The sequence below is a fragment of the Gopherus flavomarginatus genome, chromosome 3 (assembly GCF_025201925.1).
Source record: "Gopherus flavomarginatus isolate rGopFla2 chromosome 3, rGopFla2.mat.asm, whole genome shotgun sequence".
In the NCBI taxonomy this organism is placed as follows: domain Eukaryota; kingdom Metazoa; phylum Chordata; order Testudines; family Testudinidae; genus Gopherus; species Gopherus flavomarginatus.
In genome coordinates this window covers 157,118,633-157,145,882 of record NC_066619.1, presented here as the reverse complement: position 1 = coordinate 157,145,882, position 27,250 = coordinate 157,118,633, and the positions used below count along the sequence as shown (strand labels likewise).

Genomic DNA, 27,250 nt, shown 5'->3' with positions numbered 1-27,250 from the left:
TCTGACCTTAAAGTCTATGAGTCTAAAAGGCAACAGTATTTTAAAATGGCTGAAAAAAACAAGGTTTTCTTTTAATTAGAGGTTTCATAATTAGCATGGGTTTAAAATATTTCCAAAATATAACTAGTATTACCCTCTCCTGCAATTTTAGCATGGGTCTCATGGTAGTCTCATGCTGTTCTCTCCTTTAGTCATTGTAGAACACGAGAATCTTACCTTTCATTTTTGAAAAATAAGTTCCCTAGCCTCATGGCTGCAGAGGAGAACTTGAAAATGTGAATCCTACAGATGAAGAAGCCAAAAAGAAAAGAAAAGAAAATTAGTTTAAAAAACCCAAACCCTCCATGATTTTTGAATGCTTGGGCTTGTCAACGCCTCTAGTGTTTTGTTCAAAATGCATGTCAGGAGGGTCCAGAGCCTTGCTATTAAAACAGACGCCCTTTGTTATTAGAATAGAAATAAAAATAAATAAATACTTCTCCAACTGTTGCGCTCTTGATTGACTTTTTGACAGCATGAAATTGCACTGACAGCGGAGTGAAAACCCCAGATCCTTTCTGTGCAGTGCCACTTACCAATGGCCGTTCCCATTACAGTTAAGCGCTGCTTTGAAGCCTGGGTCTTGCAAGGTACTGTCCGCTCCAGGCCCTGCCCTAGCCAGGTACTTAAGCACTCCCTTGCTTCAATTTGAACACTGGTTTAAATGCTTTGCAGGATCAGGGCCACAGTGCTCAGCACCTAGCAGGATGGAGCCCTTAGAAAAAATTGTTTTCTTGGGGGTGGAAAAAAACTGACTTCTGCTTTATTTATGGCACCCCTTTAAAAAGAAAACCAAGCAAACCAGCCCCCCTGACGCTGGGCTCTTGTGAGGTCAAGTTTCAGCCTGATGTGAATAATAAAAGCAGAGTCATAACTTTTTTTGCAGTCCGTGGTTTTATATATTTTTGAAATCTGGCAACTGACTCAAAGCCAGGCGCCTCTGGGATGATCCTGGAATTACTCCCTTGTAAGTCCATGTGCGTGTGTGTGTGTGCGAGTGAGAGAGGCTCAGTCACTCTCTATCCCCACCCCTTTCAAAGAGACACTCCAGGAGGAGTTGGCTGCGGTTGTTTGTTTTCTCTTCCTTTCTGCCGAGGTGATCAGTGCCCTAGGGGGGTCCGAAGCGAACGGAGCCAGCGCTAGTGCACATTACTCACAGCCCGGGGAGCCCACAGAAGGCGGCTGTTGGCCAACCATCACCCCGAAAAGTTCCAGCGCGGTTTGTTGTGCGGAGGCGCTTCGCTCTGACTCCGGCGTGGGGTCGCCATTGCGGGAGCGTGTGGCCAGGAAAGTTGCCGAGCGCCGGAGGCGGGCAGCGCTGCGCACCCGGGCAGCCCCCCGCCAGGGAGGGAAGAGGAGGAGCGCAGCAGCTGCCAGCCAGCGCCCGTTGTCTCGGGGCGGGGGGCGGACGGAGGGATCCGCCAAGAGTTTTCTGCAACTCCCTTTGTCCTCGGAGCGCCCCTGGCTGCCTGCCGCGGCCGGACCCAGCTGCGCTGCGCGCTGCGGAGAGGCGCGATGGTGCCGAGCGGGGACAGGATGGGGCCCAGCCGGGCGGCCCCGCGGCTGCTCTGGCTGCTGCTGCTGCTGCTGCCGGCGGCGGTTCGAGCCCAGGAGGAGCCTTCCTGCCACGGAGCCTTCGACTTGTACTTCGTGCTGGACAAGTGAGTGGGGCCCGCGGGCTCCCCCCACGGCACTGGGTCTGGGGGGAGAGCGGGGCGGGGTGTGCGCGCACGTGGGGGTGTAGGTGTGTGTCTCTGCCGGGGTGTGTAGTTGTGTATTGGTGTGTGTGTGTGTCTCTGTGTAGGGGTGTGGGTGGGGGGTTAGGTGGGGTGTGTCTCTCGTTTGGGGTTCTGGGACAAATTGCATAGTGGGGGTACTGAGAGCTACTGAACCAATCTGTAAATCCTGGATATGATGAAATCACTTCAAGCCAGGGGGTGCTCCTGCACCCCCAGTACCCCTAATTGCAGCACCTATGGGTGTAGGGGTAGAGGGGTGTGTGTCTGCATGGGGGTGTAGTTGGTGGGGGTGTCTGTATGGGGTGTAGTTGGAAGGCTTGTGGCTATATGAGGATGTAGGTGATATGTGTAATTGGTGTGTCTCTCTGTATGGGGGTGTAATTGGAGCATGTGTCTCTTTATGGAGGTGTAGTGGAGGGGTCTCTCTTTGTGGGGAGAGTTGTGTGAGTATAGGTGGGGTGATGATGTGAACGTTGGGTTTGCGTTGTGTGTGGAGAATAGATGGGATGGTGGGGTTGTATCTGTGTGAAGTATAGATGGTTGGTGGAAGTCTCTGTTTGGGGTTGGTGTGTGTCTGTCTGTCTGTCTGTTTGGGTTGTGGGTATCTGTATGGGGGTGTAGCTGGATTGTGTGTATGTGTGCCTGTCTGTCTGTCTGGGGGTGTAGTTGGAGTGTGCATGTAGAGGTTGGGTTTGTGCCTGCCTCTGTGTGTGGAGTATAGATGAGGTGTTGGGGTTGAATCTGTGTGTGGAGCATAAGCGGGGTTTGTGTGTATGTATCTGCACGGGATTGTGTTGTTAGGCATGGTATGTATCTGTGGGTTGTTGTAGGTGAGATGTGTGAGTGGTGTTGTGTCTCTGTGTGTGGGTGAACAGGTGTGTGGTGAGGTTACGTTCCATATTGTATGTCAGCGGGTTATAGCGAAATGTGGTGAATAAACAATGGAAGAGGGGTTATGTGTTTAGTTCTCTTGAGATTACCACAGGATGTATGGGGAAGTGGCTGTAGATGGTTAATTAATTTAGTTTGGCATTGTCTTTGGAGGTTTGAATTTGCATGAGCTGGAAGATGGTGAGGATATCTGCTTTGTGGCCTTCTGTGAAAGAGAGGAGGATTCTCTTTTGCCAAGAGCAGTCAGACCTCTTACTGGAAAATGGCTATCTGTAGAGCTGGTCAAAGAATGGAATGTCTGTTCCATGGAAAATTCTGATATTCTGAAATTTGTTTTCAGTCCAAACTAGAACACAAAACCAAATTTTCCCACAAAATAAAAATTCTGAAAAAATTTGATTCAGAGCCATTGAAATGTTCTATTTCAATAATGTCAAAATACTTCATTTTATAAAGTAAACATTTTTTGTTTCAGTAATGTCAAAACATTACACTATAATACAATATTAAATCCAACGCACAAATATAATATTGAATTAATATTTTAATGCCATATAAAAGCATCTGTGTTTGAAGATCATGGTTTGAAAGTAAGCACAAAACAGACGGAAATTATTCAAGTAGAGAAAGAGGAAGAAGACCTGTTGATTGACGTTTCAGGAGAGATGCTGAATCATAAGAAAGAATTTGTCTACTTGGGGGAAGTGCACTTGGTGCCATCAGAGAGAGATCTGGAGAATTGAAAAGAGGAATCCAGTGTGCATGGGCAGCAGGAGTACTGTAGAACTGACAACTGAGTAACAAACAATGGAAAAGTGTGTGCAATATGTGTTTGGTTTGGAAATGGTGGGCCTTACAGAAATGGAAGATAAGAAGATACAGGTAGTAGAAAATAATGTACTGAGGAGAATGGCAGGCACGTGGAGGGTAGATGGAGTGTGCACGGAAGATTCACTTGGGATTCTCAGTGATCGATAGGCTGGAGAGTGCAAGGTTGAGGTGGGCTGGACATGTGATAAGAATGGGAGAACAAGGACCAGCAGAGCACGGGAGGATAAAGACAGCAAGAAAGGATGTGGAAGACCAAGGATGGGACGGAAAGACTCTGTCAAGAGAAGTTTGAAGAGAAAACAACTGGAACTCCAAGACCTGTCAGCTTGTGCCAGGGACTGGAGGGTGTGGCAAAGAATCATGAGCTCCTCTGACCTACCTGGGAAAAGGAGTTGACACGTGTGAGAGGAGTGAAGTGATAACAGTATAAAAGAAATGAACTGAAACAATAAATTCAAAATGAAACATTCTTACTGTATTGAAACATTTCAACATTGTAAGTTCTCTGGGACAGGGACAAGTCTTTTTGTTCTGTTTATCCAGTGCCCAGCACAAGGGGCCTGGTCCATCACTAAGCGCTATAGTAACATAAATAATAATGATTATCAAACAAAATGAGAAAATCAAAGTGAATCATTTCAACTTTTCCCATTGAAAATTTAATTGAAACTGACACGTTCCCACAAAATGTTTTGATTTTTAACTCCCCAAAACTGTTTTTTTCTGACAGACAACTGTGCCGTAAACTATTTTTTTTTGTGGACCTGCTCTAGTTATCTGCATCTCCTGCCATCCCCTTTCGGGGTGGGGGGGTAAAGTTTGTTCATAGTGTGCCGCAGGCAAAGTGGTAAGGTAGAAAGGTGAGATGCAGGCCCTCAATTTGTGAGAGTGAATGTCTCTGTTTTAATCTGTGGACCTGGGATTCACAGAGAAGCACATTATAGCAAAACTGACATGTGCAGCTTTCTGTATTGTGCTGTATGCTAAATGCATCATGCTATGAGTAGATTGACAGATTGTCACAGGAAGATGATGTGGCAGAACTACCATGAGCCTGCTGGAGATCATTTGAAATATAGTAATGTATTATGGCAATACCTATTCCTGCCTCCCTCCCCCTGAAAAAATTAAATGAATGGAAGTATTTAAGTTGTAATCTTTGTCTGTTTTCCCTGAACTAAAACATACTAATCTTGTTTTTTTGTTTTCTTTTCAGATCTGGGAGTGTAGCACAGAACTGGGTTGAGATCTATGATTTTGTAAAACAACTCACAGAAAGATTTGTGAGGTATGTTTTCCCTTTGGTAGCTTCTGCTTTTAATTGATACTGGGATATGTTACAAAACAAATCCTCCTGGAAGGTTATCAGCTGTAAACCTTTCACAAGCATATAAAGCATTTGAACTCTAGTGGTCAGATAAACTGGATGATAAACTCTCACTTTATGATGTCACCATATTTACAATTTAGTAAAATGTTAATCTGCAAGCATCTGTAAATACAGGATTCTTAATTTGTTCTTATATCTGATTTGATTATTTTTTAACATTGCTTCTCCCATAAACAATATCAGTGGATTCTGATATATTATTTCTTTGCATCTATTGTTTAGCGTTATCCTAACTTTAGAGGTCACGATAAAGGTATCAGGAAATTTAAAGTGAATATGTGATCCAGACTGAAAGTAAGGGAACGCTTTTGCTTCTCAAATGCAGGCGTGTGTTTAAAGTTTGCACCAGTTCAATATATGCATTGTATATATGCAACAAACTTTATTTATAAATAACAATTCTTCTCCTCTGACAAATGTTGCTGTTACAAATTGGCTTGTTATATTTTTGTTTAAATTAAGAATTAGTGTAATGAAACATCTTTCTTTAAAAAAAAAAAAACAACCACCACCCACAGAATACAGGATGTTATGGGAGTTAATTTTTTCCTGCGGAAAATGAAATACAGTAGGCAATTGTAAGCTTGGCCAGCAAATGAAGAGGACATGAATAAGGGTTGCGTAATTAAATATTGCTTCCATCCATCTTGCTAAGGTCACATTTTATTTAAAGAAGCCTGGGTGACAAAGTTGAAAATCATTCTGTAAGTTTAAAAAAGAGAGAGACTCTGAAGAGGCTTTGGCCATTCTTCCTTTCAGTTAGTGGTGAAAAAAGGGTGTGTTTGTTCATTACAAAGCCACTGGTGCATCCTCTTCTGCAGCCAAGTGACACTCCCTTTTGCAACAGCTGGATTAGAGTGTTGGTCTGGCTGGATCAACTGAAGAAAACCAGAATATATGAGCCTGATTTTCTAAATGATTTACACCCATATTAAGGCTCTTTTATGTTGCCCGAGTGGTGTATTATACATGACAATCAGACCCCCCATCCCTTTTTTTTAAATTTAAAAATAGTAGTTGTGGAAAGAACAACAGAGAATTGTTTAGTAGTTGTCTGAGGCTATTCAGTTCAGCATGCAGTGAAAACATTGAACAGGGTCATTCTAAAAATTAGCTGATACTAGTGTGAGCTGTGCATCTATTTTCCATTTTGATTGGTTGGCAGGATGTAGGCCTGCAGCAGTAATACCTCACATTTATTTCCTGTGTTGCATGCCTATGACTGTGTATGTATGTAGGTATGTTGCTCCCACACATCACTCTAGAGTCTGAATGCTTGGATAGTGAAATGAAATAAAGGATGTTTGATGAAGAGGATATTTTATGTATTTCTTAATGACCGATTCAAATAGTCAAATCCATTCATAGCTCTGAGGTAACTCAAAGGACTCACATCTCAAATGAAAAGATCTCTCTTGTGATCTTCATTAGCTGCTTATGTTATCCAAAGTATTTCAGACTGAAAGCATTGTGGTGTCTGTTTGACAACTGCTTGTGACAACTAAATAGACTTAAGGGCCTGAGTTTTTTGTCTCTTCTCAGGTAAAACATCAGTGGAAGGACTAGGACAGTGCCTTAAATCAAAGTAACATGCTGCAGATCTGTCACATATTCACATAATTTCTCTGATATGTGTGATCAAACAAAAAGTTTTAAAAATTAACACACATGAACTAAAATATAATAATTCAAATTATACTGATGTTTATCCTTATTAATGTTAACGTAATAAATTCACATAGCCACGCAAATATTATGAAGCTTATAATAATTTTCAATGTATGTTTTTCGGATATATTTATAAATTAAAATGTTCTGATTTCAAAAAGTAGAGGTGAGATGCTGTTAGAACCCGTTTTACAAATGTCACTGTGTTGGCCATCAAAAGCATCAATCAGTCTTAGGAGGGGCTAGTCTTCAAGTGATGTGTGTTGTATAATTCCTCTTAACATGAGAGAGTGTTAAGAATATACATCAAGGGAAAAGATTGCTCCCTTACTAAATTTTGTGTTTAGGTTGTATTGCTAATTATGGCATACATTTGCCCAATAATCCTTTTGAGAGAATTGCTTTTATCTATTACAAATATCTTTAAAGAACATTCGAACCTGCTCACTGAGAAACTGCAGATAATTAAACTTTGTTTGAAATGAAATAGCCAAATTCAGACCTGGAATAAGTGTGTGCTGCTACTTTAATATTACTAGTGTTGTGCCTTCTCACACCTGATATGAATTTGGTCAAAAGTCTTAAATTGTGTCAGACCCAAACTTTTAAAATGTAAGCTCGCTTTTGCACAGGTCCAAAAATGCCCTTAGCAGCCAGTGCATGTGCATAAATTAGAATTGCACATGTGCAAAAATGGGTGTGTGCACATCCCCGAGTTGCATACTCACCCATAGTTGGGTGAGTACCAAAATGTGCATGCATGCCTTAAAAATGTGAAGCCTCATTATATTGCAATATGCAAACTGCAGTTCTGTGCATGAATTGTTGAGGTTAAATACCTCAGTTTAACTTGTGTTTATCTATCGCCTATGATAAAGCGAGAAAGAAAACAATAATTTTGCTTCTGCATTTTGCAGAACACCAGGGCAAGAAAAGTATGAGCGCAAGATGTAAACAGCTTATTAATTCCCTTTTTCTTCTGCGCATTCTTGATTTGTAGTTTGAAAGTGTATGCTTTGGAAATAAGATGATGAAAATAATGCTAATAAAGAGAGGCAAAAAGATGATGGATGGATGGATATACTGGACAAGGCTTTCTTTTCATTTGTCTAAAATGTATTTTTCTTTTCTTTAAAAGCCCCCGGATGAGATTATCCTTCATAGTGTTTTCCACCCAAGCACAGACCATTATGCCATTAACTGGAGACAGGTTAGTTCATTATTCCTTGTCTTTAGGGCTTTTACTAGATCTGATGATGTTAGCAAAATGATTGATACTTTCAAGGGGCAGCCAGTATGGAAACCTCAGAATCATAAGGCAACAGTTCATGTCTGTGTTTATTTTTGTGAACATCTCAATGGATGGTCCGCTAGGTCGGAATGAGCGAGGGAGTCAAATGATCTAGGTTCTTTGTCTCAGTTCTGCCACTGTCTTGATGTGTCATGACGGGCAAATCACTTCACCTCCCTATGCTTCAGTTTCTTCATTTGCAAAATGGAGATAATGATGCTTGCTCATCTTTGTAAACTGAAATCACGGATGCAGAAGCTTTGTGTAAATGCTGCATTCAAGGCACACCTTGTTACATTAAATTAATGTCTCTGATAAATGTTACATTTGATATGAAAAGGAACATAAAACCAAGATTATTTTAAAATAAAAATTCTGAAAAAAGTATTATTGATTTCCAGATAGGCATTAGACAGTGTGCTGGTATCTGGAACCACCCTGAATCAGTGGAGGTCTGATGGACCTTGTAGTTGCTGTTTATAGCCTTGAGTTGAAGAGAGGGTTGAGGAGTTGTTTGCAGCACCTCTTGTCATTTGATTTGCATACCCATGCTGGCATAAGAAGAGACTGCTTGCTTTGTTTTCAAAGGGAAGAAAAAATGACCACCTCTGGGAAAGTCAGGGAAAGGTTGGAGGGAAAGCTAGGAAGGAAAAAAAAGGAAACAGAAGAGAAAAATACACCGTTAGAAGGGCAGACTGTTGCAAAGTGAACTAGTAGAAAAAGTCACATCACAAACAACAGGAAATCTACATTACAGAACATTGCTTCCTGCAGAGAGTCATTGCAGTGTTTTCAAGGGTCACCACTCTAGATTGCTCTCATGTCAAACTACTGAAAACTCTGATATTTTTCCCACACGTGCCTTTTGAACCATGTCAAAATAGCGTGAAAAGCCCCAAAACAGAGCAGTTAAGTACTTTGAGAAAATGCTGGTGGGTAGGTCATTTCAAGTCATATAAGGAACAATTCTTGGATTATAAACAATTTGTGAAGTAATTAAAAAGCCACATACACAACTTGTGAGGGACTGAAGTAAGGCGTTCCTCTCTCCCTGACTCCTTGCAATTGAGTCAGCGTACTGTGTAGCACTAAGGCATGATTTATCATGTTCAGTTCGTTTATTGGTTTTTATAATAAGCAAGTCAAGAAAACAATATTATTACCAGAGGTATAAGGCAAGATTTGCAGAACTGGGTGCCTCAAATTATTCTTCCAAATCCATACTTTGGCAGCTGAAAAAGTGGCCTGATTTTAAAAATTGACTTGACTTGAATTTTTGGACTACGCTATAGGCGGATGTAGAGAGGTGTGAGGTTATAAATCACAACCCTAAATTACTTCAGAGAGTGCAGGAGATGTGCTGCAGCAGGCCTAAAACACCCTGTTGAAGTCAATAGGAGTTTCTTCCTCTTGATTTCAATGGACGCTGAATTCTTTTCAATGCCATATATCCTTCCTGAACACTGACAGTCACAACTGATACAGTAGTTCACACTATTTTGAATGCCTAGGCAGAATTTTGGCATCCCTCCACATAAGGACAAGTGCTGTTTCAGTGAGTCGGTGTAGTATGTTCTCAGTCGTGTGAGGGAGTTACAACATATTTTTCTATGAAAATCAGTTCTAGAAAGGAAAGTTCTGAAGGAGCACATTTTGTTTCAAGTGAGTTCCTCTTCCTTTCACTTCTGTCATTCAATATTTCCTGAGGCATCGGTGCACGCAAATACAGAAAAAAATTACCCTTTTGTGTTTCACTGGAGGGTGCAAAAGAAGATGAGGAAGATGGGTAATAATCACAGTAACTGTACGTAGATGACTGAGTAGAGATATTTTTAATGCAGATACGCTTTGAAAAACTTTGATTCTCGATATTAAGGGGTCCAACAGCTGAGAACAACTCAGCATCTTTGACTTCCATTGGCTCCAGCAGAAGATGAGGGGCTCAGCACATACAGTATTAGGGACTTAGTACCATTTATTGGCACAGTATCTTTGATTTGTTGTGAATTGTGTTTTGTTACTTGCTAATTCACAAATCTCAGTGAATCACAACGAGTCATTCATTCACGTCAGTGAAGTTTTACTGTGTTTTAATTTAATGAGTCGAATGCTAATCCTTTACAAAGTACAGTTCATGCTGATTTTTACATCGTATTTCAACTGTATTGACACACATGGTATGAATACACCATAGAAGTAAAAGCCTAAAGTTAACTGGAACTTCGTATTGGTGAGAAGTGCCGTATGGACAGCCTTGGACATTAAAATCCTCTTTAGGCACAGAACAGTATAATTTTATCAAAAACCGGTGGCTAGGAAAAGCACATGATACAGACATCACAATAGACTTAGTATACTCCTGTGGCTGGCTGTGTGCTGCCAGATATAACTGTCGTTTCCATATCTTAGCTTCTGCCAACTGTAAATAGTGTTTGACTCAGACCTTTGGTCATATGTATGGTGTGATCCTGGTGTCTTCATTTATGTGGAACTCCATTTGCTGTTACTGAATACTTTGCATGAGTGAGGACCACAGGATCAGGCCCCCAGTCTTTATGTATGCATTTATGGTATGTGCCAGAATGGGCTTTTTCCATATTCAGTTACACATGCATATCGTGAATACACGCAAGCCCCAACCCAGCAAAGCATTTCTACATGTTTAACTTTACTCTTATTTATTTTAGCATGAAAGGTCTGCCAGAATGTAGCCGGCCAGAGCAGTATACAGGCTGTTGTGCTGCACGTGTAACATTCAGAAGGTGCACCTAGTTTTCCAGTTACCCACCTTTTTCATACTGAGATGACAAATGAGCCCCAAATGTTGTTGTAGAAACGCATAGTATCACATCACTGAAAATTGGCCAGTTACCACTGGAAGGGAGTTTTGTGGGAAGTTTGCATTTATTATCTGAGCTAAAATGTGTAAAAAGCACATGTAGGTAGGGAGGTTCTCGTTAATTTATGTGATTCAGTTGAGGAGGGGGATGTGCAGGGGTTATTCTAGGTAGCGCGTGGAGCATATTGTGCACAGATATGCCATAAAACTTCTCTGTTTTTGTCAAATGACACATTTTTTCCTTCAACAAGTGCGTGTGTGCTTCCTAATACAACTGTTGGATTATAGCAATTTGATGTCACGGCTGCATTTTGTTGGAGAAAATGTTGACAATCCCTCATACACATTTTTGGATGATGTACTTATTGGGAATCAGAGTGTACTCTCAAAGGCCTGTTGATGGTGATGTACTCAAGCTATCCTGATTAATAATACGAGATGTCAGAGTGGGATGGTAAATAAATATGAAATTGGAACTGGCCTAAAAGAACTTAGAGCCCCAATTTGAAAAACTTCATCAATTTTTATGAAAACTCAGGTTCACAAATCAGAATAATCCTCTGTCGAATTTAACTTGTGTGACCTGAGGCTTATGCAGCAGACAATTCCAGCCAACGCTGACCTGAGCAGTATTTATTTCCAAGGGCAAAGCCTTTCTCTAGCAGGAACTGGCATTCAGCAGTTTCTTCAGCATATTTTTTCAGATGTGCTCTCCATCACTATCAAGTAACATTTTGTTCCATCTCTTTGTGCCTGTCAGAAATACATTTGTTCACACCAATGCAAAGGAAGTTGATACCTGCTGCGAAGTCAGTCTATTTCTTTTTATGTGACATATCCTTGTAGGGGCCTGATCCAGTTGATGGAAGTCTGTAGTATCCACTGCCTTTAATGGACATTGAATCAGGCCATGTATCTTGACAGAGTACCATCTATGGTCTTGTCTTCATTAGAAAGACTTTTAAAATTGCTAACTTGTTAGCAACATTCAGAGCCCTAATGTGGACAGGCCACTGGCTGATGACACCATTTTCAGTGCTATATCAAGGCAGGGTTACATGACACGGTGTCAAAAACAGTGTCAGTAGCGGTTGGGTTGTCTGGACTACGGCTTCCAGTGTTGTCAGCACCTGTTCAGCTGATAAATGCCATGTAATAATTCAGTCCGCATGAAGAGTTGCATAGCTACACTAGACCAACTAAAGAGGGAAAGTCAAGGTGTGGACTCAGCCAATGGCAGATGCTGGTATGTTGTAGTTTATTTTACGTTGGGTCTCAGTGCTTAGTACTGTTGCATCATTAGACTGTCTAGACCAAATTCTGAATTGAGTCGTACACCACGCAGTCCCAGTGACGGCAGTGCAATCAGTGCAGAGTTTGGCTCCTCTGCGAACAGTATTCTTTAAGTCTCACATCGGACCTGATTCAGCCACCCTTACTCATATTAAATCGCACCTGAGTTCATGAATAGACCCACTGAAATAAATGGGTGTACTCCTGGGAGAGTACTATTCACCATGAGAAAGGGAAGCAGAACTAGGACCATCGAGAGGAAAGACATGGTGTGAATGGCAAAACTCCCATTGAATTCAGAGGGCCAGGATTTCACCGATGGTCCTCGATCGTAGGAGTTTACAATCTAGTTTAGACGAGACATGATGGAAGCCTTGTAAGAATGATGTTACTTGCTTTATGCTGCTTGTGGAGGAATTATTTAAGTAATTATGAAGCACACAAGAAAGAACAGACAGGGTAGCTATTGTAGATGTAATGTGCCTTTTCTAAAAGACAGAGGTGTGATGCGGCACATATGCTGAATTGAGAAGAGATGTTATATTTGTAATCATTCAGCCCAAACACAGACAGGCTGCAAGTTACAGACTGTAGTGAATGGATTGATATTCCCACCCCCACCCTTTTGTGTGACTTAAATCATAAGAGAGGCCTGCAGAGCTCTATAATTTATTGTTATGGTTATTATTTATTTGTACTGCAGCAGGGCCTAGGGACTCCAACCAGCGATCCTAGCCCCAGTATGGTAGACACTGTGCAAACACATAGAAAGACGCTCCCTGCCCTGAACAATTTACAATCTGATGGCTACATCAACAGGTACATAACGGGGGAGAGGCACGGACTTCTGGATAATTCTGGGAGTGGGTAGGGGGGAAGGTGATGGCAGCATGAACCTCCTTGTTACAATGCCTGCTTTGCTACTGGAAGATAGATGGTGACTTGCTCCCTGCTGCTGCAGAAGTGACAGTTTTTGTTGCCAAAGATTTTACCAGAACCAACTGTAAAAAGAGGCCTGGAGGTGCCAGAGTGTCCTGTGAGGCCTGGTCATGAGACATACTGGATAAAACTGAGCTGATTGTTCGAGAGCTATTTTTGCAGTATGAAATCTGTTTCAGAAACTGGAACTTCAATTGCTGTTTGTTTCTTGGCAAGCAGAACGTTAATGCCTGTGGACATGCTGCCACTCATTTCTGGCAAACACTAAGTATGTGGCTTATAATCTGCATTCAGACATAATCAGTTTCAAGTTGTTTCTATAGATGCTGAATGTAAAATATTTGGATCAAACAGATTGTATTGCCTTACGTAACTTGTTCTCGTCCATCTATTTAACACAGAATCTCTTCCTTTGCAGTTGCAACTGTCAATATGGATATCAGTTGCTGAAAGCAAATTGAAATTTACATCTACATATTGCACTTCTGGAATAAAGCTTCTAAACACAGAGAAACTTAATCAGTGGAACAAATTACTTGTGCATGGCATTCGGGCCGGGTGGTGTTCCAATTCTTTCTTTCTTTGTCTGCCCTAAGGAAGGGTTTCATGCAGTCTGGAAATACTTTCCTAGCCAATCCCTCACTCTCCCTCATTGTCATCTGTACTTGTTGTATTCTGTGCATTCTGGACCGTATGACAGTCTCCTTACTAGGGCAAATACCCATTGACTTCATTAGACATTTGCCCAAGTGAAAACTGACTGAGAACCTGAGGCTGTGGCCCTCTTAATTTAATCCTTTGAGTTTTGCTGCTAGTGACTGCATTCAAAATATTTCCTTTACTTCTGCCTATTTACTTCCACAGCCCCATCCCCATAGTATCTGAGGACCTCACCATCATTGGTGGGTTTATTCTTTTGGTTTTCCAGTAAAACAGAGAAACAATGTTGTCCCTTTTTTATAAATGAGGAACTGCAACCCATAAAGGTTAAATGACTTCCCTAAGGTCTCACACTTAAAGTCTGTGGCAAAGCCAGGAATTGAACGCAGCTCTCCTGAATCCCAGTTCATTGCCTTAATCACAAGAACATCCTACAGATGCTGAAAGAATGAACAGATTTTTTTTTTTTATTTAGAAAACGTACTTTAATTCAATATTGTCATACCGTTTTAGCACCTTCCGGCTCATGAATGACCTCCTGTCAGTATTTATGAGGGTTATCATTCCATTATGCTGCTTGCAGAAATAAAGTTGTGGATCTTGGTGGATTCTTTTTTAATTTACGTATGCCTCAAAGCTAAGTAAATGCAGGCAAGCAAGCTAAGTAAACTTCTAAAAGTATGACACCATTTCTAGTGAACTGTTTCAGAGTTGGTGCATGGACCTTTGTTTTTAGTATAAGCTCCATCGGAAACATTCCTCCTGGATCTGATTCTTTGAGTCCCCAAAGCAAGGCGTAACTTAGGCATACTATATTTGTTACCAAAGCACAGCTTTTGTTGTGGTTTTAAATTTGTCTCTGCACAATGTTTATGAGCTGAATGATTTTTTTTTTTGCATGTTTTAATTTCAGGGTCATGCTGTAGCCCTTTTATACAATAGGACGTACAGAACATCAAAACCTGTTACTTTTGCCAGTTGTCAATGTGATTTTTAGCATCATTTATTGATTGAACAACCTTTGGTCTTGTTTTCTAATTATTTGCAGAAATGTAATCATGGAAGGCCTTAAAAATTTACGTAGTGTAAAGCCAGCTGGTGATACATACATGCACGAAGGATTAAAACTAGTAAGTGTTAATACTCTTATAATTGAAATAAAAGTCTGTTCTCCTATGACTTGAATGCCGTGTTGAAGTAACAACAAAACAATATGCATTTAAAACATTTTGCATGCATTTTTTTTGTTACTGGATCTTATATCCAATAGTCTTTAAGGGCCAAATCCCAGAGTCCTTACTCAAGCAAAGATTGTTCTGGTAGGAGAAAAAACCCATGTAGGGGCTTGGAAATCCCGTGAGGTTTGCCTTATGAAGTTTCTTTTGTATTGTTTCCTAGACTCAAGAGGTGGACCTTAGTTCTCCCGTATGGAATAAGTAACTAACACTGTATAACAGTTAAAGAATTGAGTATAGCAAATAACCACAGCTTTATAGTATTATTATTATTACAGAACATTAATAGAGCATCTGCAATTTTCATGTTTGTTTATAAACATAGATAAAGACACGGCCAAAATATTCCATAGGGCTAGTGATTTTAGCTTCCTAAATTTTTGGGTATCCAGTTGGCTGTGTTGTTAACTATGTATTGAGAGTCTCAGAATATTTGATGTTTAATTTAAAGACCCAGGTCCTGAGGACCAGGGAATCTGTGAGAATCTAACTTTTCATCAAAAAGAAAAAGTAGTTTCTAGCCATCACAGTTGTGGGGAAAAGATTGACACTGTGACTGACGTAAAGGGCTGAAAAATTAGAACACAAATATAAAGAACCCCAAATTTGTTGTTTAAAAAAAACCTTGTTCTTTTAAATCTGATTTCATTATATTTTGGAGCCTGTCTAATGATTTTTGAAGGTTTGGGGTTTGCAATATTGAAAGTGAGACCCCTTAAAGGGACATGATCATCAGAAATTGCAGAGTATGAAAATCATTCCGCTTTAAATGTGTGTCGGTTTGACTACCCAAACACTGGGGCTCTTAAAGTCACTTGTAACTTTGGAAAATGTTGGTCATGCTCCTTAGCCTAAACAAGTTACAGTCCAAGGCCGTGATCCAACTCCGGTGTAAATTAATGAAAGGATAATAGGTAAAGGGGAGACGGGGGATTGATTGAAGAGGTGAGTTCTAGGGATGGATTTGATCACTCAGTCTTTTTCGGATTGTTTCAGAGGGCCACATTCATTTAGTAGAAGCACCTTGGTTCTGAGTTCGAGTATGACTGCAAACTGGATAATTATTGTTCATTTTCAGGCAAATCAACAAATTGAGGGTGCAGGAGGCTCAAAGTTCTCCAGTATAATAATTGCTTTGACAGATGGTAAATTGGATGGTCAGATCCCCTTGTATGCAGAAAAAGAGGTGAGTACTGAACTGCAACTGTCTATTACATTCGGCTGTGTTTTTGTGTGTGTATAGCCTGGTGTGTAAATAGTGTATTTCTTTCTTCATTCTATTTTGGAACAGGCAAATAAGGCCAGAAGTTTAGGGGCTAGAGTTTACTGTGTTGGGGTCCTTGATTTTAAACAAGAACAAGTAAGTGCATTGTTGTTATTACTAATTTAATGTCGTAATTCAAGTTTTTATAAGGCAGCCATCACTGTGGTAGATGAATGTACTGTACTTATGTTGGAATCGTGCAATATCTTCCCCAGAGCAGGAAGTAGATACTTAGACATTTACTTATTAATAGAAGTAAAAAGAATGAGTGGATGCCACTGTTCTGTTAGAGAAAAGATCTCTCAGAAATTAATTACAATTATTGATAGCTACCTAGACCAGATAGTTTAGGTAAACTTTCCATTCAAATGTTAACCAGTTTGGACCACAGCTTCCATGAGTACAGTGACTATAGATAAGCTTTGAGTTGACGGGGGACAATAGTCTTTGTTTTGGAAAACAAAAGGACTATTGTTTTTTTTAGGTCCTGTGCTCATATAAGCTGATCCTTTGCAGAATTAGCACTATAGAGCAGATGTAAATGGAGTAGGAAGACTTGGACTTTAAATGGAAAAGTGTTCAGAAGGAACCTTAAAGAAAGGGTATGCGAGAAGACTTTGTAAAGTAAGATGAAGCAAATGGGGAAGCAGAATGTTTGCACCACTTCTCTCTCTCTCGCGCGCACTCTCTCAGTTTTAGTGCTGATTTTTAACTCCACTCCAAGAAGAGAAGTAAAATGATTGTCTGAAATGGTCTGTATTTAGGGATCCCCTTACTCTGGTTTTATCTGAATTTGAGTGGTTACCATACAGTGGGATTAGCTGCATGTCATGTTGCAGCAATTACTCCTGCTCAGAAAAACCATAACTGCTCTCTTTAACTCTGGGCCAGAACATCCCTGGGATCTAGGATTTTCATTCTCTTGCTGAATGATAGAGCCTGTTGCTTTTAGACCGACGTTTAGATTTTCAGGCTGAAAAATATTGTGCAACGTGTTTGGTCTGCCAAGTTATTTGTGTTTGTTTTCCAAAGCTTGAAAAAATTGCTGATACAAAAGAACAAGTCTTCCCTGTCACTGGAGGATTCCAAGCGCTTAAAGGAATAATTAATTCTGTGAGTATTATTGAGCACACGTTCTCAGAACTTTTGATGGATTTTTCAAGTCAATTTCTTGATTTCTGTGGAGGCTTGGTTTTTGCCAGGAAGGCAATTGCATTATAATTAGCTAGGTTTAGTCTAAAGGCCTGCAAGGAGCTGGTTGCATCCTAAAAGTTGCAGAGAGCCCTCCATTTCCATTGATTTCATTGAGCTGAATTGGGCCCTAAATTCAAAGTTCCCAGTCACTGGTATCTACAATACACTTACCCTACGTACCTTAGTGACGCATTTCCATACGTTGCTATTGCCTGCCATCCACTGAATTGCATGTGGTCTGGCTCAGTATAGAGTTAGCAAAATGCAAGCATAGGTGAGTTTTCCTAAATCAAGGGGATGAGGTGGAAACTTTTACAGTTAAGGGCTTAGCCTGGTGATGTGGTACAGCTATTCAAAACAGTTTGAGAACAACTGGTTTTAAAGTATTCCATAAGCTAGTTATGGTACTAACCAGAAATTAGTAAGAATATGGAAGTATTCTGGAAGCATCACTTTGGCCTCTGCTTTTACCCACCTTTTTCCCCCCTGTAAGAACACAGTCTTTTACTTTGGTTTGTTACTCCTGCATTTATGCATTTCACCGAAGGGTCCCGTTAATGAGTGTAGGTGAACAAACTGATTTGCAGTGATGTGTTTGAAAGGGACATGAAGGGATGAAGCCAAGAGACGCGGTTCATGATTTTGATGTGGTCAGTGGGGAGGCTATATTTGAGTTAGTTCGGTCAAGTAGGCATCTTCAGTTGTATGGGCCATAACTTACATGTTTGGTTTTAGAGGAAATTCTGGGTAGTTTGGATAGTTGTCAGAGCACCAGTGCCTTAAAAGATGATGTTGGTTGTTGTTAATGATTTGTGTTGTGGTAGGTGCATAGGAGCTCTGGCCATGGACCAGGACCGCGCTGTGCTGGGTGCTGTGCAAACCGAGAACAAAAAGGCTGTCCCTGCCCCAAAAAGTTTGCTATTGGAGTATAAGGCAAAAGACAACAGATGGATGCAGACAGACAGAGGAGTAAAAGGAAACAGTGCGACTGTTGGTCAGCGTGATAGGCAGTGATCTCAAGCTGGTTTAAGCTCCATATGTTGTTCAATACAGCTTTTATTCATAAAGGAAAATAGTGCAAACTGAATGTCAAATGTGAGCCTCTAAATATACTAATGAATGAAGCTCTCTTCCCAGACAGACCTCACTGCTGCCCTCCCTTTTTTTTTTAAACAAAGGACACTACTTATAACTAAGTTATGAAATCGTGAACTTTTCCATAGAATAATGTGTTTTTTCTCTAGAAGTTACTGGTATAGATTAAACTATTGTTCTTCTCTTTGCTGTTATTTTGTTTCACGAGATTCCTCGTCCAGTCTAAAGAGATGCAATCAGTCTATTCAGGCTCTTACTTCATATCCCTTAAGAGATAGTAAATCCATGTGGCAAACGCTAGGGAATGCCTGTTAGTCATTATTTTGAAGACTTTAAGGGCCATTTCCTCTGCCAGTGACTCCAACTTCAAGGATTTAAATGCTTTGAGAAGCAATCTGAAAAATCCATTGGCATCCGTTTTTCTCCCTGGAAAATGTTATCCATGTGGAAGCTGGACAGTGGGGCACTGTCAATATCACTTGCTCCTTTCTAGGGCAGTGATTGAAACATCCATAAATTGATAATGGGTCTTTGGCTAACTTTTTCCACCACAGGGAAAGACTGTGGAGACGGTAGGGGGAAAGGCTCTGACAGAGAGGCAGTGGGGAAGGGAAAGGCTGGGGGCAGCTGCTGGGGCCTTTCTCTGCTACCTTCCCACTGCCAGAGCCTTTCACTGATGCATGTAGCCACCACCTGCCTTTCATTGTGGTGTGTAGCTACATATACTCCCCATGCTCACACCAGTAGTGTGCAGTGCAACATAAACATAACTTTAGAAAAATTCTAGCCCAAATCCTGAAGTTCTTTTTCAGTTTTTACTTGTTCCAATTTCCAATGAAGTCAGTAAGGATTTACCCATCTATGTATTGTGCCATATTTCTTTTGAATAATATCCCCATATACTGTATTTGAACAATTTATTTTATTTATGCATACTTCTGTGCGATGATAACTCACATGAAGTTCTGTAAGCTTTTCTGGCATTGTTAATATCCAGCTTTACAAAGTATCAAATGAACAAAGTTGTCAGAGTAAATAAATCTATGCAGAAAGTCTAGTAGCTTAAAAGAAAAATGCTAAGGCGAGTTGGTTACCCTATCAGGAATGGTTTACTGATTTAGTTTGGCTGATAATTATGTGGAAGTATGGCTTCATGAGCAAACAGAATAAATACAGTGGCAATGTGAGATTTAAGAGTTTAGGAGTGCACAGTTGCTTTCACAGTGTGATATTTTGGTACCATATGAGGAGCTCAAATCTTTTCTGATGGATGGGATTTAATTAACATATTTCTTCTCTATTAAAGCATCATTCAGGAATGGCCATTTAGAGTGTGATAACCACATCAGTGTTCTAGGGAGCAGTGTCGGAAGCTGCTGAGCAGCTCTTCTGAGGCGCTGACCATCTTGAACACCTATGGTCTTTGTTAGGAGTTAAAGGATGGTGAGCACATTTCAAGGAGCTGGCCAGTACATTGGAGGATCCATGTCCTGATTCGGGAAGTGTTTAACTTAGAACACTTCAGTGGGACTTTAGCATGTGCTTGAGGAGTTGTTCAGGTCCTTAAAAAGATAACCCCAAGCTGAGATTTTCAAAGTTTCCTAGGAGATCCTGGTGCCCAGTTTCCATTAATATGAATAGGAATTGAGTATCCAAATCCCTTAGATGCAGCTTCGAAAATCTCAACCACGAGTATAACTGTTCTTCATGAAGTCGCGTAAGAATCAAGCTTGTTCTAAAAAAAGTTGTATTGGAAACAGTCCTATTTATACACATCTGGAAGTTTTACAGCTTTAGCTCTATTTTCTTAATGGTTTGAACTGATTCTGAAATGAACATTGTTGTGGAAGCATTCTACTGAGAAGAAGCAGCAGGCTCTAGTGATTAAAGCACAGAGCTGGGAGCCAGATGCGGCCTACATTTTAATCTCTTTCCCTCCCCCCCAAATCCTAGTCTTCCTAACGAAGTTCTTGTGTTGGAGCTCCACAGGGTTGGGGTTCTTCAGGCTGATGGGGTGAGCAGGGGAGCAGGCACTCACTGAGATGTCCTCCGTGGTGGAGCCTTTGTTATTCCAGTAGATACCCAGCTGTAAATCGTATCGATTTGAAAACGGAATTCACTTTGCTAGGACCATCTTCCCTGCTGCTGTTGTACTGACTGGGGACTCCACTCCATTGCTGTACTGCTCTTCCAGTGGGGATAGGTGACAAGGATCTCAAAGGAAGGGGGCCAGCAAGGAGGCAGCAGTCCTTGGACATCTTGGCCTGCATGGGAGTGGGTCTCTCCTGCTGCTTGTTCCTCAGGGTCCACATGATTGGGAGGCTGCACTCCAAATCTTAAACCAATCTGACCTGATCTAGACTTTTCTCCAGCTTGCAGAAAGGTTCACATTTTGAGTTTCACCTGTGTTTGTGGGATGTTCCATTACGGACACTGTGCACGGTTGAGCATGTGGTCTCAGGATCTAAATTGCTTGAATAACCTGGTTCTGAAAAACAAAATAAACGAAAGGGTCCTGATTCTATCTTCACATGTGCATGCAGGACTCCCACGGATTTTTGGTGCAGTGAGTGGAAGTTGCATGGTTGTTTCTGAGAGCAGAACTGGAACAGAGTATGCCTTTAAAAGCAGGGCCGGCTCCAGACCCCAGCACGCCAAGTGCATGCTTGGGGCGGCATGCCACGGGGGGCGCTCTGGCGGTTGCCGGGAGGGTGGCAGGCAGCTCCAGTGGACCTCCCGCAGGCGTGCCTGCAGAGGGTCCGCTGGTCCCGTGGCTTTGGTGAAGCATCCGCAGGCACGCCTGTGGGAGGTCCACCGGAGCCGCGGGACCAGCGGACCCTCCGCGGCCACGTCTGCGGGAGATCCACCGGAGCCATGGGACCTGTGAGTGACAGAGCGCCCCCCACAGCGTGCCGCTGTGCTTGGGGCGGCGAAATGGCTAGAGCCGGCCCTGTTTAAATGTAACATTTGTTTTAAAATATGGGTATCTCTTTAGTAACTTCATTAAAGTATGTGACCAGCAATAATTAGACATCACTTAGCTTTCATATTATGAGTTGACAGTGCATAATATGGGAAGTAAAATATGCTCTCATGTTTAAAACAACCCCAAACACTTATCAGATAAGGCTACAGGAACTTGATGCTTAACAGATACTAAAAGGGAAACAGCTTTAAAAAAAACCCTCCGTCTGAACATTTTTCTGCTGTAACAGGTTGTACCTAAGGTTATTATAACTGAAGTTGATTAGAGAGAGCAATATTTGTCTCTGTTGTTTTAATTGATTATTTTGTGTATAGTCAATTTTACTGTTTCCCCTGTAGAGTAAGTTCAGGAGCTTTCATACAGGAAGGAGGGAGAGAAAAACACCGTTCTAAAAACAGTCCAACTTGATTGTCAAACCATATACATTATTTATGAATATAAACAACTTTGAGCAAATCTTTTAAAACTGAGTAGATTCCAAATGGACTGGGTCCATTTAGCATGGGATGAAACCCACTCCCATGAAGAGAAAATTGTAGCTTTCTCAGAAAACACAAAAATTAGGCTGGAAAAGCAAAATTAAGATTACAAAATAGATATGAAATCCAAAGTTCGTCACCTAGCATGGAGAGGCATCATGCCAGGGGGCAGAATGGTCATAGTCTGTCTATACACTGCTCTAGCGGAAATGTGCCTTCAGTCTCGCCGTCAGGTGTGCACACCTCACTACTGAAAGTATATTGACAAATTGGAAGAAGTTTAGCAAAGAGCAGCAACCGTGATTGGGGATGGGAGGACCTGGAGGGATTGATTTATAGAGTGTTACTAATAGAGTGAAATAATGCGGGCCAGATTCTCAGACCCTTACTCTCATTGGGTGGGATTTTACTCGGCCAATGATCCCTCTGAAATTAGTGGGGGTGTTTGTTGGGTAGTAGGTAACTCTGTATGTGCCACACTATCAGCCTCTGGTCCTGTGAGCACTTCTTGACTAAGTGGTGACTTGGGGAAGATGGAGCATGATAATAGTTTAAGACTTAAGTTGGAGAGGAATTATTTAGGGTGATAAAAGGGGCATAACCAGGACTCCTAGAACTAAATTAAGGACCAGATAACCAGGTGGAGTAGGTGGTTTTTTTTTGTTTTTTGTTTTTTTTTAATGGATGAATAAAACAACATTAGTGTTGGGTTTTTGTTTTTGAATCAGTAACAATGGAAAAAGGCAGAAGATCTATTCTTGCAATTTTCAAGGCTCATATATACAGATACACGCAGTTCTGTATTTAAAGCATCATTGTTATAATTTTAAACATATTAATGCTCCCTGAGGCAGAGATTTTGTTTGCCAACTTTCTTGTTGGAGTAAAATTTTATAGGCAAGTTATAATCCTCTGAAAAACTGGGTTCATAATGGACATGCTGACAGCCCTTAGCTAAAGTGGTGTTAGCTGGCACTGCTATAAAAGCTTATGGCTTAATTGTAGAAGCTCTTTCCGGTAAAACTCTCATTTATTATGGGGATAAAGCCTGATCTGACTGCAATGATCAGTCAATAAAACCCCCCTCTATAATTCACATTCACTTGAATAGCAGAAAAGGATATCTAATTAATGCTTTTTCTTTCAGTCAAGCTCTTCCTCATCTTATAGCAATAAATGGTTGTGTAACAATACATTTTTACCATTAAGTTATAAGATAGATAAGTGAGAGGATCTGAAGGAAAACAGCTGTGTAAAATATTGCTTGAATAGCCAAATTATATAACGCCTCTAAATATGTGCCTTGAGCACTTCTTTCCTTACACATATCCACAATTGTTGTTTTTATTATTACAGTGGAACCTAGAAGTGCCAGTCAAGCTCAGGGCCCCCATTGGCACGGTACTGAACTCACAGTGAGAATTCCTGTCCCAAAAATTTTACAGTCTGGATAGACAGAGGATGGGAGGAGAAACAGAGGCACAGAGAGGTGTGGTTAGTGCTCAAAGATAGACATCATCAGTGGCAGAGATAGAAATAGAAGTCAGGTCTCCTGACTCCCAGTTCTTAAGTCTTGTGTATCATGGAGACATTTGCCATTCCAAGAATAACTCACCCCTAGAGCACTTGTAAAACACCTCATGTTTGTGTGCAAAAGTGTTCTCACAAGTTCCAAGGACCATTTTGACCAGACTTGCTTTCAGACAGACTAAGAACTGTTTTCATCTAAACCATTTCAATCTGAACTGTTCTGGTGACAACGTAATTGTAGATTAGTGAATTTCCACTGTTGTCTCACAATCACGTTGCCAGATCTGCCCAGAATCAGCTGATGTGGGGGGATGTGCTATGATCTATAGGATGGGTAGCCCGTGAACATTTCAGCTGAAAATGAATGGTTTAGCATAACCTTAGTGGAAACACAAGTAGCGTTAAACTGAATCCATATGGCTAGTGTGAATGCATTGAACCATTTGTATATAAATGGTTTCTAATCCAACTGGTTCAGTTATATGCAGTTCAGTTCTGTAGTACAGACACAGTGATTAGAGACAAGGTTGTTTCAAGGTAGTTGTCACTTGAGACCAAAGCCATCTCACCCCAATACAGGTGAAATGCTAATGCTCTTACTAACCTGTCCACCTAGCTCCTGACTCCAGCATTTATTTAAATAATTGCCCTGTTTTTCCTACCTGTCTTGGTTGCAGAGAAATAGAAAGCACAAGTTTCAAAAGAGGTCAGTGAAGTGCATGCCACTAAGGATACCCTTGACGTTTCATAGCCCTCAAACATTTTTTCAAGACCAAAATCAACTTAAAGAAACAGCTGATTACCAATTACAAATCTTCCTAATTGGAACATTTCCTGTAGGAGGAAAATATGCTTGGTTTCTGTACTGGGAAGCCAGGAAGCGAGCAATTAAATGTTTAAATTTTAAGGGGGAGGGTGAAGAAAGAAAAGCAACAAGTTGTCATTAAAAAAATTATTCCGATTAGATCAGTCTCCTCCTTAATCCACATGGATGGCCTAATACTCTAGCTCCACTTGGTGCAAGCTTTAGTGCTAACATTGTACTATGTTTTTCCATGTGATTGAGATGACGAGTAGATAGTTTTGGGAATTATTGCATGTAGTTGTTAAAGGACTCAATGGCCTGGAATAGAATGGTTTCTGCTCTACCCTTCAGGATTGTACAGCCCTTAATTTGACATTCTCTGACATATTACAAATCATATAATGTTCTCCTCTAGAACACTGAGCTTGATGAGCCAGCAACATAACTGCCAAGCTTCCAGGTTTTTGGGTTTTTGTGTGTGTTTGCTCCTTGTGTGCCTTATGATTTGGATTTGACTTGTCAGATATCCCTAAACTGTTCTCAGTTACATTACATAACGGATACTGTAAACTCTTTAAACAAAATGAAGCCTTCAGAAGTCCAGCTGAAGTATAGTTAGCGTTGCCTTAGTGATGAGTTGTTTTTTAAGGTTAGACTTAACAATGTTTTTAAGTTCCCTTCTGCTATTGAAGCTAACAATTTGTCATGGCCTTTGTAATAAGTAATGTTTCATAAGCAAAGTTGTTGTTTTTTTTTAATTTTGGGGGAAAGACTATGTTAAAATATGCATCCATTATGACCTGTTGTTTCATAATCTGTATCTACTTTACTAAGTAATTGCAAAATGAGGCATTGCTTGGACACTATAATTAGAATAACCTCACTAATATTATGATATTACATCACTGGTTATTTTATGCAGTCCATATGTTCCATGTATTTTCATTTTTTTCATTTAGCTGGGGGAGGAGATGGTAGTCCTTCCTCCCCCCCACCCCTTTTAAAACTTCCTCCTGGTTTACACGCTACCCTAATGTAACCTCAGGAAATAGCTGTAATTGTATTTGGTGCCCTTTGAGAGTACAGATGTTTGGCAGAAGATAAAAAGTAGGTCCCACAATGTTTGTGACTTCTGCTGTTGCTTTTCTGCAGCTTCACTTGAGTGCAATGTCAAAATGGTGTTTCACCATGAATACACTTGATAAGTTTCAAATTAATTTGGATTGAGTGTCCAACATTTAGTGCAGTGTGGCCATGTTGCGTGATTGCTTTCCACACCATATTTGCACAGTAGGTAATAAGTGGCAAAGACACATGCCTGGGCAAAAATGGGAGATGCTAGGGCTTGTTTTAGCATTATGCTGACATCTGAGCATTGGCTATCCCACAGAAATTATTACAGAATTTCATCTTGCCCGGGCTGCACTGCTTTGTCTGGCTCATGCATTTTTAAAAAGGATTTTTTACTAGAGCTAAATTCGAAGTGCTCGGCTCTTGGCTTTGCAAAATGCTACAGTGAAGAACCAGGTCAGATCTTTGGAGTCAGATCTTTTGTTTTCAAGTGATTTAACAATTGTTTGGAGTGGGGAAGAGCCCAGCCTGGCCAGAAACAAGATCTGCTGTAAAACTTAAGCCACATACGTACACTTGCAGGTCCTAAGTGTGAATGTGTATGGTGGACCATGGTAAATTAGGTCACGTAATCCACTGTACTCATTTACTCTTACGATCTACAATGAATTTTTATCTTTGAAGCCAAATTTGGCCATGGCATGAAGGGGTCTAACTCCCATTAAAGTTGAGAAAGCAAAGAAATTTAGAATTAAATGTTTATCTTCCCTTTGGAGTTCTAGGGATAAATTTAGAGGTGCACCTGCCTATACCAGGGCTGAATTCAGCACTAGGGCCCTGATCCTGTGAAAACATATGCACTTGCTTAACTTTACACATCGTGAGTAGTCCCACCAAAGTCAATATGTAAAAGCCCATAAGTCTCAGTGGGTTCAGGGCCAAAGTCTCCAGAGGTGAAAGGCTAGTATATTAACCCATTGCTGTATGTTGCACCTCTTCCCCCTTAGATTTAATTCTCTGTTCTTTTCACCACCTTACAATGGTGAAAATATTATTTCAACTAAGCTGAAAAAAGTCCACCAGTGAGGCATTCTGAGACTCACGTGAAAGCCATATGGAGACCTGGGTTAGACATAGTCCCAGTTGAGTCGGTCAGTGAGAACAAGGCTGAACCATTTTAGAACCTGGATTAAGCACATTTGTAAACTTGGCTCGAACATGGTTTGGCTCAACTCAGTCTGGCTTGTCAGACTCTGTGCGGGAAAACAGTGTAGCTGGAAATGAATTTAACGCATGCTAATTTTTTATAGTTGGGATGAAGCTCAGAGGATTTGAATTTAACAGCCTTACTCTTGCCTGATGTTTCATCATGGAATGAGATGCCGAGAGAGACTTGCAGCCGTTAAACATGACGTTTTTGGATTGCAGGGCAGGTTCTTGCAACAGCGTGGCGGCTCTGTGCTGCACTGCTGGAAAAATCAGGCAGGTCATTGAATCAATGTAACCTGCCATCGGTGGGTCACCCTCAAGTAGTAGGGATGCTCCAGTGTTCTAGAATCGACACAGGAACTCGTAGGCCAACCTCCTCTAGGCTGCCAGTGTAGGGGGCATGGTTGGAGGGAAGGAGGTGCACTAAGGCTGCTCTGGCTGTCATTTCAGTCTGTTGGGAGCTGATGTAGCTTGAAGCAGCCTTCAGACTTGTGCCCAGCATCCAGTGCTTGCAGTGGAACACCAAGTGGGGAGGGATAGCTCAGTGGTTTGAGTATTGGCTTGCTAAACCCTGGGTTGTGAGTTCAGTCCTTGAGGGGGCCCCTTACAGATCTGGGGCAAAAATTGGTCCTGCTAGTGAAGCCAGGGGGTTGGACTCAATGACCTTTCAATGTCCCTTCCAGTTCTAGGAGATTGGTATATCTCCAATTATTATATTATATATTTTTGTACCACCTTTGCCTTGGTTGTAGCCGTGGATCCTAGCCCCTTTCCCGCCCATGTTGTGTTCTCTCCTTTATAG

General features: G+C 41.1%; 1 protein-coding gene across 2 annotated transcripts in view; it reads left to right on the top strand.

Annotated features, from left to right (window-relative positions):
* Positions 1-1,458: 1,458 nt before the first annotated feature.
* ANTXR2 (ANTXR cell adhesion molecule 2) overlaps positions 1,459-27,250 on the top strand; it is a 168,541-nt gene continuing 142,749 nt past the window's right edge. For both annotated transcript variants that reach the window (XM_050945162.1, XM_050945161.1), the window contains exons 1-7: positions 1,459-1,700; positions 4,717-4,788; positions 7,697-7,768; positions 14,629-14,710; positions 15,894-16,001; positions 16,107-16,175; positions 17,112-17,192. In XM_050945162.1, coding sequence (XP_050801119.1) covers positions 1,555-1,700; positions 4,717-4,788; positions 7,697-7,768; positions 14,629-14,710; positions 15,894-16,001; positions 16,107-16,175; positions 17,112-17,192 — 630 coding nt within the window. In that variant the 5' untranslated portion in view covers positions 1,459-1,554. The remainder of the gene's footprint in view (positions 1,701-4,716; positions 4,789-7,696; positions 7,769-14,628; positions 14,711-15,893; positions 16,002-16,106; positions 16,176-17,111; positions 17,193-27,250) is intronic.